The 16084-nt window shown below is 36.4% G+C and overlaps 1 protein-coding gene across 3 annotated transcripts in view; it reads left to right on the forward strand.

Annotated features, from left to right (window-relative positions):
- The window catches only part of PKNOX1 (PBX/knotted 1 homeobox 1), a 52675-nt gene that overhangs the window by 8827 nt on the left and 27764 nt on the right, over positions 1-16084 (forward strand). For all 3 annotated transcript variants that reach the window (XM_086765858.1, XM_086765877.1, XM_086765868.1), the window contains 4 exons: positions 2628-2708; positions 7385-7482; positions 10144-10271; positions 11421-11592. In XM_086765858.1, the coding sequence (XP_086621984.1) occupies positions 7432-7482; positions 10144-10271; positions 11421-11592 (351 nt within the window). In that variant the 5' untranslated portion in view covers positions 2628-2708; positions 7385-7431. The remainder of the gene's footprint in view (positions 1-2627; positions 2709-7384; positions 7483-10143; positions 10272-11420; positions 11593-16084) is intronic.

The raw sequence follows: 16084 nt of genomic DNA on the forward strand, positions 1-16084 counted from the left end.
AGAGGAAATGGAATTCACCTTGCTGCTGAATGAGGAGTACATTGTCATTGAGCAGATTTAAGAAACTTGTATGCTTGAACTTCGTATTGATTTGTTTGTCTTAATTTTACTGAATGTCTCTTTGTAGGCTGATTGATGTAGATAGGCAACCACCGCAGCAAAGGCAGAATGAACCCCTGATGGCATATTGTCATATATACTCTACACATTGGTTCACCATTATTATTTGAATCTATAAAAACATAAATATATCTTGATCTTAATGTCTGCTAATGTTTGTATATGTGAATGTATGCACGTCTTTGTTTCTTACTAGCTGACATGTAAAATGAGAGAATGACTGAACAGAGGGTTCTTCCACGTTTGAATGAACAAGGTTATATTTTACTTTGTAGTAAGGACTTCAATCGTGATACGCTTTGGAAGTGACCAAGCAAGTTGCCCTTGGTTTTGGTTTCATAGTTAAGTGTCTTCTTTATTATGATAACGTGACTTTTAAAGCTTGTCTGCAAAAGGAATAAAAAGAAAAAATGAATTGGCAATACCGATTCCAAGTTTAGGCTTCACGGTGCCTCGATATTTTCTCCATCCTTTAACAGGTGTACCTGCTCCCTGTTCTTGCCCCCACTGGGGTATGCAAAAGGACATAACATGCAAGCTCAGATCTCTCTTGTTTCCTTCTCTGTTCTGTTTTAGGGTAGACTCTAGTCTTAGTTGCTGTCAAATGTCTCTTGGAAGAAGACAATATGACTGCAATGTCCTCTGGCTCCTTCTCAGCCAAACCTTTTCCTCTGCAGAATCTTACACTTGAGCCTGCATTTCTTCAGTATCTCTTTCTTTCTGCTGCTGGATCTCATGTACTGTCTAGAAACTTGCCATTTTGAGAGTTTCAGCTGAAGGCTTTGCAGGCAGGGGCTGCTTCTTCAGACATGGAATATTTTTGACTGATCAGATCTGGTGGCAGCGGCACTATTGTTTCTTTGCTGCAGTTGCTTCTAAATTAAGGGAGCAGGTTTTTCAGATTTGCAATGGTAAAGTAGTTCTTCTTTACGCCTATGCAGAGACAAGGAATAGATAATCCCAATTTATCTGCCAGTGACCTACATTCAGAAGATGCTGTGAATAGCAAGATGTCCTCTGCGTGAAAATAGCCTAGTAAGTTGAGGTGGGTGAAAATGAGTACCAAAATTATAGTAGAGAAGTATTGTACGAAGAAGGGAATAAGAGTGTGCACTGTCTTCTCAGAGCAGAATTAAGAAGTTGCAAAAATGAGAGAAGCCCATTCTTTGGGGACATAGGTCTTTGACAAATTAAGAGAAACTGTTAAGAACCCTGAATGTGTCATCTGCCCCTTGAGGCATTGAGGCCAGGTATATCAGTTTGGACTGAAACTCCTTCTAGCTCAGTATTTCATCCCTAACCAATGACAGAACCTTCTACCACCTTACAGCTCCTCAGAGTATCTCCCCTGCTCTTGTAGAACTAGGTTTCATGAAAACCAGAGATGTCAACTGTATTGAATGGGCCTTAGCATTTTGTTTTTCTATGAACTTGTGTGAAAAACATTACTTCTGCAATAAGCGTGGATAAATTTTGGTTCTCAAATCCAAATACCAACTTCATTTCACTTTTAAAAATGTTGGAGTTACTTTCATTCCAGGTCTTATGCAGTTGGCAAAACTAGGAACACAGGAACTTTGTCTATGTGAGTAATGGAAATAATCTGATTCACTATCTCAGCTGTGTGTTTTAGCCATCATATCATTTCAGATGGCTTTTGTGCAACTTTAGTGTCCAGAACTTCCCCTGAGATAGTTTTGCAGGCTTTTCTTAATGCTTTCCAGCAATTGGGTTTTCTAAATATGTTTTCACAATCTTTGCTACTTTGCTTTCACAATCATTACTATTCTTTAAAAGTAGCTTTAATAGACCAAACAGGTGCTAATAAATTAAATATAATTAAAGTAATTTTGAGTAGTGATTTTTGGAAGGCTTTTTAAAATTGCAGAATAATCCTGTAGCAGAACCTGTCTTCACAGGACACTTGATCCTAATAATGGCTCACGTCCCTTCCTACCGTCTGTCAGTTTTTTTCGAGTAGATTACTTGATCATAGCCATCATTAGAATACATTCAATGGTAAAAGCGAAGCATGATTATAAAGGAGACTCAAATTAAAAAAAAAAATCTTTAATCTTTCTTCATTTCATGCTTGTTTTTTTACAACACTGGTGAGTTATTCCTATTTGCATTTTGTAATTTTAGTTTTGAGATGTGTCTTGTCTAGTGCAAGCAGAGAGATGCTAAGCCAGAGAGTAAGATATAAAGGTTGAACAGCAAGTGAGTTAGCAGTCCAAATGTAGCTTTCTGTTAGAGGTGTCAGATAAGATAAAGATAAGTATGGAGAATGAATGGAGTAAGAGGAGGGAAAGTTCAAATAATAGCATGGGGTAGTGGGTGTGATTACAGATTATTAAAAATTTTTTTAAAATTGCAGAACATGATAAAATCATATAAATGTATTTAAACTTGAGGAGGGAACCACATAATAAACCTAAATATTTTCTTTAATCATATTGTCTCCTGAATTGTTGTTGTCTCCTGAATGTTTCTCTATTGGTTTTTAGGTTTCTGTCCTCTACGTTGTACATCAGTGGGATTCACTCGGCTGGAACAAGATGTCTTCTTCAACTCATTGAAGGAAAGGGGTGAGCAGCTTTCTCACAGCCAGTATTTTATCTCCTTTAGAAAGCAGTGTGCCCTGGAAGCAAATATCATATATTTGGATGAAAAGTGAAGCCAGTTCTAGGTGCTTTTCATGTGTCAAACAGGCTTGCTGTTTGATTTTTGTTTCTTTTTAACTTTGTATGTGAATATAACGATCTATGTTACAGAGCAAGTGCCAGGACTAAAGTTAAATAAGAGTGAAAAAATAGGCATGCTGAATCTGCCAATCATCTGTTTCTCTCTGAAGAACTTCAAAGGAATGTGTATAGGGGAAAATTAGAGGGAACAATTACTTGTTAACAAGTCTGTTGGGTAGTTTCTTCACAACCCTAAGACAGTTAGTGGTTAGTTTATACCCTGAAGCATAACTATTTATATCTCTTACAAACATCTGTTGTAGCTTGTATATGTTAAAAATGATATTACTGAACTCCAACAGCTTACTTGCACCTTATGTTAATGTTACTGGGTGGTCCCTTTGCTCTTAATTATGAAGGAGTAAGCAGAGCAAGTGAGGAGTGATGTATGTTAAACGATCACTTTGTTTACGTGTTTTAGCTAACCTTTAATCTCTTCTCTGAGATACTCCTTAACTTGCGCAAAGTCTCCACATTTCTTGTTATGCTTACCCCTCTTAATTTAGCTTCCTTTCTGCTCTACATTTTACCTTCATACTTACTTTTATTAAAGGCTTGAATTTTTTTCCTTTTACTTTGTTTTGCAGAACACAATGCTTTTATTAATTCCCTTTCGCCACAGGTATCAATGGAGTTTCTGATTGCAGTTCATGCATCAGCTTCCAGTTTACATGACCTTAAACATTTCCTTGGGTTTTCCTCACACTTTGTTTTCAAAATAAATAGAATGAGAGTTAATTCTGTTCTGCATGGAGCAGACTGGCTGACTCTGTCAGCCTCTGGTTATTTTTTTTTTTTTTCATTTGTAACTCTGAATATAACACAAATGCACAGTTTTCCTTCTACTCTCGATTTCTTTAACAAAGAATAATTAGCATTTTTAAAGCTAAGTTGTCCAGAAGTCATGTGTTCTTAGGGTTTAGAATATTATACTTTTAGAAAGATCAAGATACCTTAGGCCATACAGTATTGGCTATAGCTGTGCTGGTTAAAGATGGTCCTGCTGTGAGTTGATAATCGCCACACATGAGCCAGAAATTACCACACTAATAGGTCAGCCAAGAGCAGGGGTTGTATGAGTGCACAGCAATGTGCTTCAGACAAAGTCAGCTGGTTTGCATCATAGCCACCTTTAACAGTGGGCTGAACTAGCCTAGCTGACTTGATGTAAAAAGGATCAGAAATCCTTCACATGTTCTGTGGGCTCAGTGGTAGAGCTGTGGAAGTAATTAGCTCTGGCAGGGTGGCAGTGATAAACATCTGGGAGCAATACCAGCTTCGTCTAGCATCGTTGTTTGCAGAGTGAACATCTGCTTAGGCTGTGTATCTGCTAACTGGAACTGGATGCTGTATCCTAAATTAGGTTATAAAAGCCAAATGTGTAAATACCTTTTCAGTTGTTTTTCTTAAAGTTTAACATAGTTTGTATCTTACTGCTACTGGGTAATAAGGAGATGTTTCTCTTTAGTGAACCAAAGTAATTCCTCAGTTAATTGCCTCAATTTAAGTGTGTGATTAGCTCAATTTGTTCTTCTTGATTTGCAGTAGTTGTCTTCACTAAATCTCATCAGTTCCTAACTTGCCTAGTAGTTTAATCTTCTTCTACTGTAATTATAAGTCAGAGGGGAAGCTCTTACAGGAAATAAAGGATATACCCATGTAGAATTCTTTCCAGGCATTCTCCTGGGAGAGGATAGGGCAAAAGTCCTTCCTTGATGAAATAATCTATGGATCTGGCTCAAAGCTGTGCACCTCTTTCTTCCTTCATGTGACCTGAGGGATTTCCACATGTCAGATGTCTCTTCCTTATGGAGATCTGGAAGGAAGGGTTAGTTCAGCTTGTCTGATTCTCCAGAAATTCTTGCCATGTCCCATTGTCTTCACCACTTTACACTTTGTCTCTGCTGCTTCCCTCTCCATGTTGTTCTTTGTGTCACTAATATGATCTCACATCCTTGCTTATCTTCTGTGATTGTTTTATCTCTCCTTATTTCTTCCTTTCTGACTAAGAACTTCATCTTTCTCCCACAACCAAACAATTTTTGACAGCATTTTGTGAGAAACTTCTTCAGCTTCTAAAATAATCTCTGGATACTGTTTACTCTTTCTTTGTTAATCTGTTCAACTGGTTACTTTTATTTTGAGGGTAGTCTGGTCTATGCTTTGGATATCACAGGCACAAATTAAATGTGTGACCCTTTGAAAAGGAAGGAAAGTGGCATTTTGTATGTGCCTTTTTCACTGTATAAAGAAAGACAGACACTAATGTCCTGGTTGTAAGCTTCCATTTTTGAAAGAAAGTAAATGTTTAGACATAAGACAAATGCGTACAGGGCTGATGTTTTAGAGTATGTCCCCTTAAAGTATTTTGAAAGACATCTCACTTTGCTGTTGTGGCAGATGCTCATGTAATGTTAACATTAAATGATTCATAACTATTAAAAAAACTGAAGTACTTCTATCAGTGAGTCCATTTATATAATTCCTATTTTTTTTTTTTATTTTGATGGAGAGATCAGTAGTATTTACAGAGTTTTCAAGAAAGAGATACTGATGTTCTGTAAAGACAGACGAACTAGAACCAGAAAATACTTTCATTAAAGCGATTAGAAAAACTCTAAATTCAGTCTTTACTCTTTTCCTGTGTAAGCTGTATTCTTAAGAAAAAACATACTTTAGTATAGGAGTCCATAAACTGTAGCAAACCTCTTAGCTAATATTCCACAATATTCTGAAGATGATATGTGCATGTTGTCTACACATAGAAACTCTGCAAGCACATGACCCAATGCCAGAACCAAGATCAGCTCTGTCTACTCATATTTGTGGTTCCTGAGATGCTTTTGTGTGTGTAAAATGTCATAGACTCCCAAAGACTAGCAGCTCCATTTAAGGATGATGAGTGAAAGTCAATAACCTCGTTTGTAAAGGAAGTCATGCTTATGTCATCCTGGTGAATTTCTCTGATCTTTAAAGCTGAGGGTTTGGTTTTTTTTTTTTTAAAAAAAAAAATTGCAGTAATGCTTTGGAATCACATTTTGAATAGAACTTCATGCAAAGTAAGGCTTGAGTTTTGTCCTGAGGAGTTAGGTTTGTTTCTGTGCCTCAAACTGTTAAGTAAACAAAGAAGGTAATCTTGAAATTTGTCCTCTGTTTCCTAAATGAAACATTTACTTGAGACTATTATAATTCATAGGGGAAAATAGCCAGAAATGTAAAAATTTCTTTTCAAAATGGTCCTATGGTGTAGTAGTATGCAATGATGAAGGAAAGATTGTAAAATAGTTGAGAAATTTGTAGTGATTGAGCGCATTACAAGGAAAAAAAAAACATTTTGTTTCAGATGTTGAACTGGTGAAAATTCTAAAACTTTGTTCTTCAATACTGACATAAGTGGAAGAGAGGAGAAAACTTGGAATTAATACCTGATGTAATATTTTTCAAGACATGGACTCTGTCTTCTTTTTTTAATTATTAATATTTTTCATACTAGCTAAACATTAGGACTCCTTTCTGTCAATGAAAATTGAGTTCTATCGTAATATTTAATGGTAATAGCTTAATGAATTATGTGATTTCAGTTGTAATGGCTGCTAATCTGACAAGAAAATGAAATGTAAATTAGTAATTTGATGGATACACTCTATCTGGTGGTGGTGCTGCTATGCAAGTTTATTTTTTTTTAGTTACAGGATGTCTAACTTTGAAAAAAACATTTAACTAATGTAGGCATCAAACTCCAGCTAATGCTTAAAGGGAATAACATACATAGATTTACTTGTGTTACAAATCCTGTTAAAACTAATATTTCCCAAAGTATCAAATATCTATGAAAATGAGACTTCTAAATTCCTAGATCACTTTTGAAACTGTATAATAACATAGGCCCAATTGTTTGAAAGTTGTTAGATATCGTTCTGTTTTTTGTAGAGCCTTAAATGACTTAGCTGGTAGATTCCTGATGTCAGAAGTTATTTGAGACTTTGGTTTCTGAAAGTAATTTCAGGCCCTAACTTTAGAATGTGAGTTTCATACTCATAAGTAAATAGCTTATTCCTTAACACTTTTTACATTTAGTTTATCAGTTGCAGACTATTGTTATTTCAGTTACAGTAATGCTCAATGTGTTGTTAGCCTTTTCAAAACACAGAAACATAAATCTTTGCTTGTTTCTAGATTTTATGTATTATGTTAGAGTAAGTTAATTAAGTAGTGCAAAAATAAATGCTAAAGTTTACTTTAAGTTTGTGAATGTAAAAGAACCTCATCCTCTTACTAAAAATCTTACATTAAAATATAAAATTATACAATTAACATTTTGCTGATTAAACCTGTTGCATTTTCCAGCAAAATGGGAGTTGGTTGGTTTGGTTTGGTTTTTTTTTTTTAGGAAAATGTACATATCATTTTCAGTAAACTCACAGATTTTTTGGGTGAGATGTGCATAAATCTTTATCTTTTAGAGCTGGATTCTAAGTGGTCACTTTTGTAATTGATTTTTTTTTTTTTTCCCCTTAAAGAGTATTTGTTCATATTTATGATGATTTGACCTAACGTTTTATTAACCATGATGGCAACACAGACATTAAGTATAGACAACTATCAAGATGGACAACAGGTAGGTGTGTTTTTCTTTCTGTATGAACTAAATACAGTTAGCAAGGGAAAAAAGGTAGTGACTTTTTCCTTAATGCCTGCTTTGGCATTGTTTTAAGTATCTGATCTTGTTTGTAAAACAAGAGCTTTACGGTGATAAGCTGCTATTCTTTAATACTTGGTTACTTACTAAAGGCTTAGCTAATCTGCTGTAGATGATTTGTGTGCTATAATGTTCCTATCTTTAGGGAAGTCAAATGAGCATCCTTAATATTTTATGTATATGGTATTTCGGTCTTCTTGTATGTCTGCAATTACAATAGATAGATGACGCTTACACAGTTGTAGAATTGTTGATCTTAGGCAAGTGAAGGATAAATTTAATTATCTAGAACTATATGCTGCTTTGACTATGTTTAAGCTGATGCAATTATGCTACAGGATGAAAACTGGTAAAATACTTAATTTTAATGAGGTTATTCATTAGAATTGCTAATTAGAAAGCTGATCAGTGGGCTTCCAGTTTCTTATTTCTGTTAACAAACACTAGAATAATGAAACATACTCAGATATGTCTGATCATGATGTTTCTTTTTTGTACAACAGGCTGTATATTGCAACTATTTGAATTGCTAAATTAAAATACTGTTAATTGGAGACAAGTCATGCATTGGCCTGTACTCTGAAGACCTATTTTTACTTTACTCTGTGTCAGCCCTAAGCAGTAAATACAAGTACTTCTGTCAGCAGATGGCAACAGTGGTGAACAGTCAGAAGAAAAACAGCAACTTTTCCCTATACAAAGATACTTATCTGAATGCAAAATGGGATTATTGGTTTTGTGTTTTTGTTGTTTACTTCTTTTATTACAATTTAATTTCTCTCTCTCCTCTCACCTACCTTACATCTTTTACTTTATTCCCCCAGCATATACATGCCATCCTGTGACATGTCACTGAAAGTACTACATGTTTTTGTAAATAATGGATTGGAAAAGAGTATCTTCTTTCTATTTGTTTTGTATTTTAAGCTCTCAGTGACCAAGACAGACAGGTAGTTTGAGTGCCTGCTGCGTTTGTAATTTGGAAATGGCCCACAGAAAATACCTTGCAGTTTTAAGTGAGCTGTTTCCTTCTCCTAGTAAGATAGAGCCCTATCTGAAAGCGCTCTCTGCATTCAGACTTTGCAGATGTATGGTTCAACATTTATAATCACTTGTAGGAGTCATCCCCTTTTATTTTACTCCTCCTTCTTGTCATTAGCCACAAAATGAGTCCAGTAGTTGCATCTTTTTTGCAAGCATTCTGGATTAAAAATCATCTGTGCTTGTTGAGGAAGCTTTTTGTGAGGCAGACTGCTCTGTTCGTTAGGATATGCTGGCATTTTCTCAGTTTCTGGTTTTGCTAGGAGATGGCTTGACCCCGACAAGTAATAAAGCACAAACTTTTTGGTTCTCCTAGACTTCTTGTTGGGAATAGTATAAATACCTTTTTCTTATGATGTGTGGAAATAGATTAAATTCTGTCAGAGTCAGATTCTGTAATAGTTTCTGGAGGCCAGCTCTCCTCTCGGACAGTTCCTGTGAGTGATGTGATACCTCTCATGGGAAAAGAGGGCAGAGGATTGCATTCTGTACACTTCCTTTCTGCAGGTGTAAATTCTGGCTGCCTGATGATACCTAGAACAGTGTCTGTCCTCTACTGAAGGTGAAACTTGTTAGGGTTAAAGTAGAAGAAAAAAAAAAAAAAATTGCAGTGATTTCTTGTCTTTCTATAGATGTTCCCAGTGCTCAAAGGGGAGAAAACCAAGAAGTTTGGATTGGGGGGTGGAAACTATGGCTTTCAGAGGTCAGGTTCCTTTAAAACCTTTTAGTCTGAAAGATATTTAGCTGGAGGTGGTGGGAAGAGCACTTTCAACACCTTCAAAGCACCTCAAAGGCATTATCAGGCCTAGTGCAATTTAGGAGGCGTTCAGTAAAAGCTGCAGCTCTATGTTGTTTTTCCAATGGTAGCGGATTGTGTAACTGGATGTTAAATGGGTTTGTAGAAGCAGTTACTGCTATTTTTTCCGGTAGCTTGATATTCCTAAAATAATTTGTTATTATAATATAGAAATTTGAGGGTCAAGGTCAGGGGAGGTTATGCTCCTGATAACTGAAAGATTGGAGAGAGACAGAATATTTCAGTTATTTGTGAGAAAATGTGCATTTTACGGACAAGAAAAACTTTAGGATCTCTTTTTTCAGTATCTTGGATATAATATACAGTTAGAAATAAGCAAAACTTAAAGAGTGGAAACTTTCCTTCCTGTTGTTTTCATTCTAAAGGCTTTTTATGCAAACATCCCCATAAATTTTTTTGAGAAAAAAATCCTGGGTTTTGCTAGCCTATTCCAAAAATAGCCACTTCAGAGACAAAATACTTTAACAGTTTACTAATATCTGTCATTCCCATTTTAAAGCTGAGTGCTGAAATTTGAAGTGACCTTTATGCTACCCATCAAAAAGTGTCAAGGGTTGAAAGAGGGGTTTTGTTACTGCTATGGTTTTTTTGTGTAACTGCCAAGTCATACCAACCTTCTGGCAATTTAGTAGCCCTTTGCATCACTATTTCCTTAGCAAACAGTACACTTATTTTACGTCAAGCATGCAGATTTACTTAAACGTACTCTTTTTTTCCTACAGATGCAAGTAGTAACAGAGTTAAAAACTGAACAAGATCCCAACTGCTCTGAAACTGATGCAGAAGGGGTGAGTCCTGCCCCTGTAGAATCTCAAACTCCAATGGATGCAGACAAGCAGGCCATTTACAGGTAGTAATGGACTCATGTTCTATCTTTTGAAGGGTAAAGAAGAGAGGATTTTTTAAAAAAAATTAATAATAAGTAGCTTAAAATCAGATGATCTCTTGGCTAACTGTCTCAGTAGTTTGCAGGGAAAGAATGAGATCAAATTAGCTTCACTGTCACTCTTCAGCCAAAAAAACCCCTTCCCTTTATTGTCAGATCCTTCAATTTCAGCATAGTTTTAAATTATATCCTAAAAGTGTCTGCCTTTAAAGCACAGGTAAAATTTATCAAGCTACTCAGACTGTTGAATGATGGTCACTATTTGTTATACTGTAGTTTTTAGCTTTAACATGAGATTTTGAGTTTTATTGTAATTAGGTTGATCTTTACTTCCTTTTCTTTAGGGATAAGTCTATTGCCCAGTAATTAGCTCAAACTGGATTAAATAAATGTTGATGTATAAACACACTAATTTGAGCTTTTCCAGTGTTAAGTGCTGTGCTAAACAGTATGTTTGGTTTTGATGAGGTTAAGGCTTCTTTCACTTTTAAGTGCTTTATAAAGACATAATTATTGCCAGTTTGTAGGTAAAAAAAAAAATACAAACAAAAAAACTGAAGCAGAAAGATGTATCCACAGATTTGTGCTAACAAAATTCTCTTCTGCACTGTTCATGATTTCATAGGAGGCCTCCGAGTACAACTTGGATACTATTCTCAGTTCTGTAAAGTTATTTATAATGTATAAATAAGGCCCACATTGAAGAAGAAATTAATTTTATCAAACTTTAGTTCATAATTTAGATTTGCATTCATCCTATTTGTAAATCCTAATTCTCATTTCTAATGCACTCTATTAACATATCTCTTGCCATTCAATTACAGTTAATTAAATAGTATGTCGTAGCCTTTTAGCTCATGATTGTTCTCTTTATTTAGATATACATATTTTTCTGCTTTACTTGCCTCTAGAGTGTGTGGTAAATCAAAATGAAAAAACCCCAAACTTTCATCATATTTTGCTATAGCCAGTGGTGTTACATGCAGTTTCTTCCAAGACTTTCAGTCTCTTACATGAGTGACTGTTACCTTATGTGAGCTAGATGTTTTACTTTTCAGTGGTGTACACATAAGTGAAAATACTTATTCATGTATTTTTTATCTTTTATTCTAGACACCCACTATTTCCCTTGTTAGCACTATTATTTGAAAAATGTGAACAATCTACACAAGGCTCAGAAGGCACAACTTCTGCTAGTTTTGATGTAGATATTGAAAATTTTGTAAGGAAGCAGGAGAAAGAAGGAAAACCCTTTTTCTGTGAAGATCCAGAAACTGATAATTTGGTAAGTATAAGCTGTTTCTTTTATTTCTGAAAGAGTCCTCACGTTTTCCTCTTCTTCCTTATTTCTGATCTTGACTGGTGCTTATAGTTTCTACTCACATTTTTTCTTCCTACAGGCAAGTCTTCTTTATGTTAATGCTAAGAAATATTTTTTAAAAAATTTCTTCCGACCCCCTTTTTCCCTCTTATCTGTAAACTTATATTGGGCCCTTCAGAGCTGTTTCCCATTCTAAACTGGCTGAAATCAGTGTATTAGATAGGAACAGAAACCTGTGCTTCCCATAGCCAAGCTGACTCTGCAAATCAATTTTAGAGTGTCAGGACATGTATTTATCAAAAACATGTCATCAGTATAAGTTTTTTCCAACTATTTTTTTTAATCGGGGTTCATTTAGTTAATGTGGGAGAAGAGGTGTTATAAGATGAGTTTAAAAAGTCTTTAACATATACAATTTTTTTTCTTATGTGTCATTGTTTCCTTTAGGCTTTCTGAGTGTCTTTCCTATCATGAAGTTGTGATTTCCCATTCCCTTAGTCTCCCTCTTGAATCTCATCTCTAGAGAACACCTCTCTTGGCATGCTAGTTTCTAAACTGTCTACTTGCCTCCGTCTCTTTAGAGTCACGTTGCAACTAGATTTTCTCGTATTTAAGAGTGTTAGAGTTATAGGAGTCAAGTGTTTTGTTTCATTTTTCAAAACTTGTTCCTTTAAGGGGACTATGTAATAAAACAAGTTTTCTTCCTTGGGTCTGCCTCGTAGAAGAAAAGGCTACTTAAAATATTGAAGTTCACAAACAAAACTAAATTGATGGGAGGTTGTAAACCACAGAAATGATAATGTTTTAAAGCTGGTATCTAGAAAGATTGTGGGCAAGTAAGGTTTTGTATGGAACACTAAGGTAATGTACCTGGAGAAAACTCTTAAACAAAACCAAGACTTAAAGAAGAAATAAAAGTGAGATGCTGTTTAGAATTGGCAGGTCTGTTGCAGTGAACAGCATATTAGGAGGGGCACATATTGGTCACAAAAAGGGGTAAAGTCATTTTGCATAACTTGATTTATTTCCAAGCACTTTATGTTAGTGTAGTTAAGTTCTGGGAAGATAGTATTTGAATAGTGCCATGGAAAATAAAACTATAAGAGTCTCTATGTATAATTAGACCAGTGTGAGAGTAAAGAAGGCAGAAGATAGTATGTTCTAGAGTGAGGCAAGCTTTCACAGCTCTAACTAAAGAAACATTAAAAGTTACCTTCTCAGCTACTTGCTATATCCTTTAAACTGTAAGTTACAGTGTCCAGGATTGAAATATCTTAATGCATTGCGTCAGTGATCTTAGTCTGCGTAAATATAAAGTCACTTTAGATTAAATCTTCTTCAAGGGTGGATCAAGTTAACACAATTCACTTTGCACAAATCCACCTGCAAGAGTGCTTTCCCTTACAGCTTTGACTGAGGAGCTGTTTGTCTTACATAAGCTTTTCTTTCCAGTTTGGAAACGTTTAGCTGCTCAAATAAGGTTTTTGTGTTAGAAGGTGACCCAAAGCAATGCCCTTCAGAATGACAGGAAAGCAGCTAAAGGAGTGTCGTAGTTCAGCCCCAACGGGGACCAGACTACGAAGTCTCTCTCTCACTCCCCCCACTCTCCAAGAGAATAGGAGGAGATTTTTCTGGTTTTCTTTTGTTTGTCAAATCTCCTCCTATTCTCTTGGAGAGTGGGGGGAGTGAGAGAGAGACTGCGTAGTCTGGTCCCCGTTGGGGCTGAACTACAACAAGGAGGAAGCATGCTATGATACATAATGATACTCTCAGTGTTAGTGTGAAGATTCCCAGTTTATAAATGAAGAACAGAAGAATAGCCGCTATCCACTTTGACCGAAGTTACAACTAGAACAGAATTGAAGTCCTAAAATCTTAATTTAATACCTTAATCATTAGATCTTGATGGGCAAATTTTGATGCAGCTCACCTGAGAAATATTTATTGATACAGACAGTGACAGTCTCTTTAGTTTTCTAAGTAGAAAGAAGCGTTGACATGCCTACTAGAACAGTTCCATGAATAAACCCTGTAGCAGAGTGACTGTTGTTACTATAGGAATTAAAAATAGAATATGAGAGAAGCAAAATAAAGGCAAAGGGAAATAAGTGATAATTCTCTTCTTTAGTTACTGCCCTAGTGTGAGCAGCAATGGTGTGGGGTGCTTTGCTTTTTAAATTTTTTTTTTAATCTGAAAAGTCAGTGGTGTAATACTACATTTATGAAATACTTGTAGCACAATATAATGATTGTCTTACATTTGTAAGCAGAAATAAGTACTTCAGAAGGGTTTTAATGAGATGCTCTGTCTGTGAAGAGTATGGCTGTTCCATTGGGGTGCAGAAATCCTTTAAGATTCAGGACGACTGGTACCATCATTTTAGATCTTTCTTGAACAGGAAAGCACTCGAGTAAATTTTTAGGGGGGGCAAAGTGCATTATTGAGAGAGAAGGAGATAAATACTTTAAAGAGCTGTTAACTTCTGAGGAAGACTTAATCTAAGCTAAAAACTGCAGTTCATCACAGATGCTAATTTGCATATCTACAAAATCTTGTGCGACCTTTGGTTGTTAATGAATGAATTGCACATAGAATTCCCCAAATAACATATAAGTTTCAGGATCTTGTGGTTTGACCCAGTTATCTAGAAAGTTGTCTATCAGGAATGCTTATAATTTTGGAATTCTTTCTTTCTTTGTCTCTTTTGCTCTGTGATATGTTTGGGTTTTTGTTACTGATATCCGTTGACACCTCCAGAGTGCTTCTTGCACATCAGCTGTGAATTTGAAGACACCAATAAAATTTGCCATGGCTTTTTCTTCAAAGACTTTTGGAATATACTTGCCTCCAGTACTTTACTCAAAAATGAAAGTTAGTTCTGTTTTGCATGAAGCAGATCTGCTAAGCCTCATATTATTTTCTTAATTTGCAACTCTGAATTCAACACAAATACACTGTTTTCCTTTATCTCTCTAATCTCAGTTTCTTTTCAGAAGCACATCTGAAATCAAATAGTTGGAACATAGTAGTTCTGGCTCAGTGGACGAGGAAAAAGCAAAGGATGTGGTTTATCTTGACTTTAGTAAGGCTTTTGACACTGTCTCCTATAATGTTCTCATAGACAAACCGATGATAAAATATGGATTAGATAAATAAGTAGTGAGATGGACTGAAAACTAGGTGAACTTCTGGGTGCAAAGGGTTGCATTCAGCAGCATGAAGTATAGTTGAAGGCTAGTCATTAGTGGTGTACTCCAGGGACTGATGCTGGAACCAGTACTGTTTAACATCTTCATTAATGACCTGGATGATGGGACAGAGTGTACCCTTGGCAAGTTTGCATATGTTACAAAACTGGGAGGAGTGGCTGATGACCAGATGGCTGTGCCACCATTCAGACGTACTTTGTCACTTTTGGAGAAATAGGTAATCAGGATTCTCATGGAGTTCAACAAAGGGAAATGCCAAGTCCTATACCTGGGGAGGAATAACCCCGTGCATTGGTGCACTCTGGGGGCCAACCAGCTGGAAAGCAGTTTTGCAGCAAAGGACCTGACAATCCTTGTGGACACCAAGCCAAACATGAAACAGCAGTGTATCCTTACAGCAAAGAAATTCAATGTGCTTGGGCTACGTTAGGAAGAGCATTGTTAGCAGATCAAGGGATGTGATCCTTTCCCGCTGCTTGGCACTGGTGAGACACATACGGACTGCTGGGTACAGTTCTGGGCTTCCCACTACGTACTAGAGTGAGTCCAGCAAAGGACCACAAAGGTGATAAGGGGACTAGAGCATCTCTCTTATGAAGAGAGGTTTAGAGAGGGGGGACTGCTAAACGCCCGCAGCAGTGAAGGTTTGGTGAGATATTATCAATATATCTAAATACCTAATGAAGGAATAAAGAAAGTCAGTGGCCCTGAGCAACTTGCCCTAGTTGGCCTTGCTTTGAGCAAGGGGGTCAGATTAAGCAATCTGCAGAGGTCCCTTCCAAACTCAACTGTTCATTGATTTCTGTGAGCCTTCAAAGCTCGGTTTCTCAAAGATCCTGTGTGCCTTGGCCTGCTTCACATGCTTTTGGTTGTAGATGGGTCTGCTGTGTTCAAACAATCCTTCCTGCCAATTGACTTGTTTGTGTTTTTAGGGGTGACAAAGTCTCTTGGTTTATGTGGTATTCAATTTTGTTGATGGGCTGCAAAAATCTCACTGATTTTGCTTGAGATGGATGAGGAAGTATTTGTTTGTCTTGTATTCCGTGGCTGCTGAGGTCAGTACTGTTTTAAACTGGAACCACATTGCAGATCAGAAATCTTTGGCATTGAACTCCTGTTCTGTAGTCGTATTGTTAGATATGACTTTCTGTTACCAGATACCAAATGAAATCTGAGTGTGGCTTGCCCTCTGCCTGTCCTGAAGGCTGGGGACTCTGAACAGCTGACATTCTGGCAGACTGTTCAT

This window comes from Chlamydotis macqueenii, chromosome 1 (genome assembly GCF_036417535.1).
Source record: "Chlamydotis macqueenii isolate bChlMac1 chromosome 1, bChlMac1.mat, whole genome shotgun sequence".
In the NCBI taxonomy this organism is placed as follows: Eukaryota; Metazoa; Chordata; class Aves; order Otidiformes; family Otididae; genus Chlamydotis; species Chlamydotis macqueenii.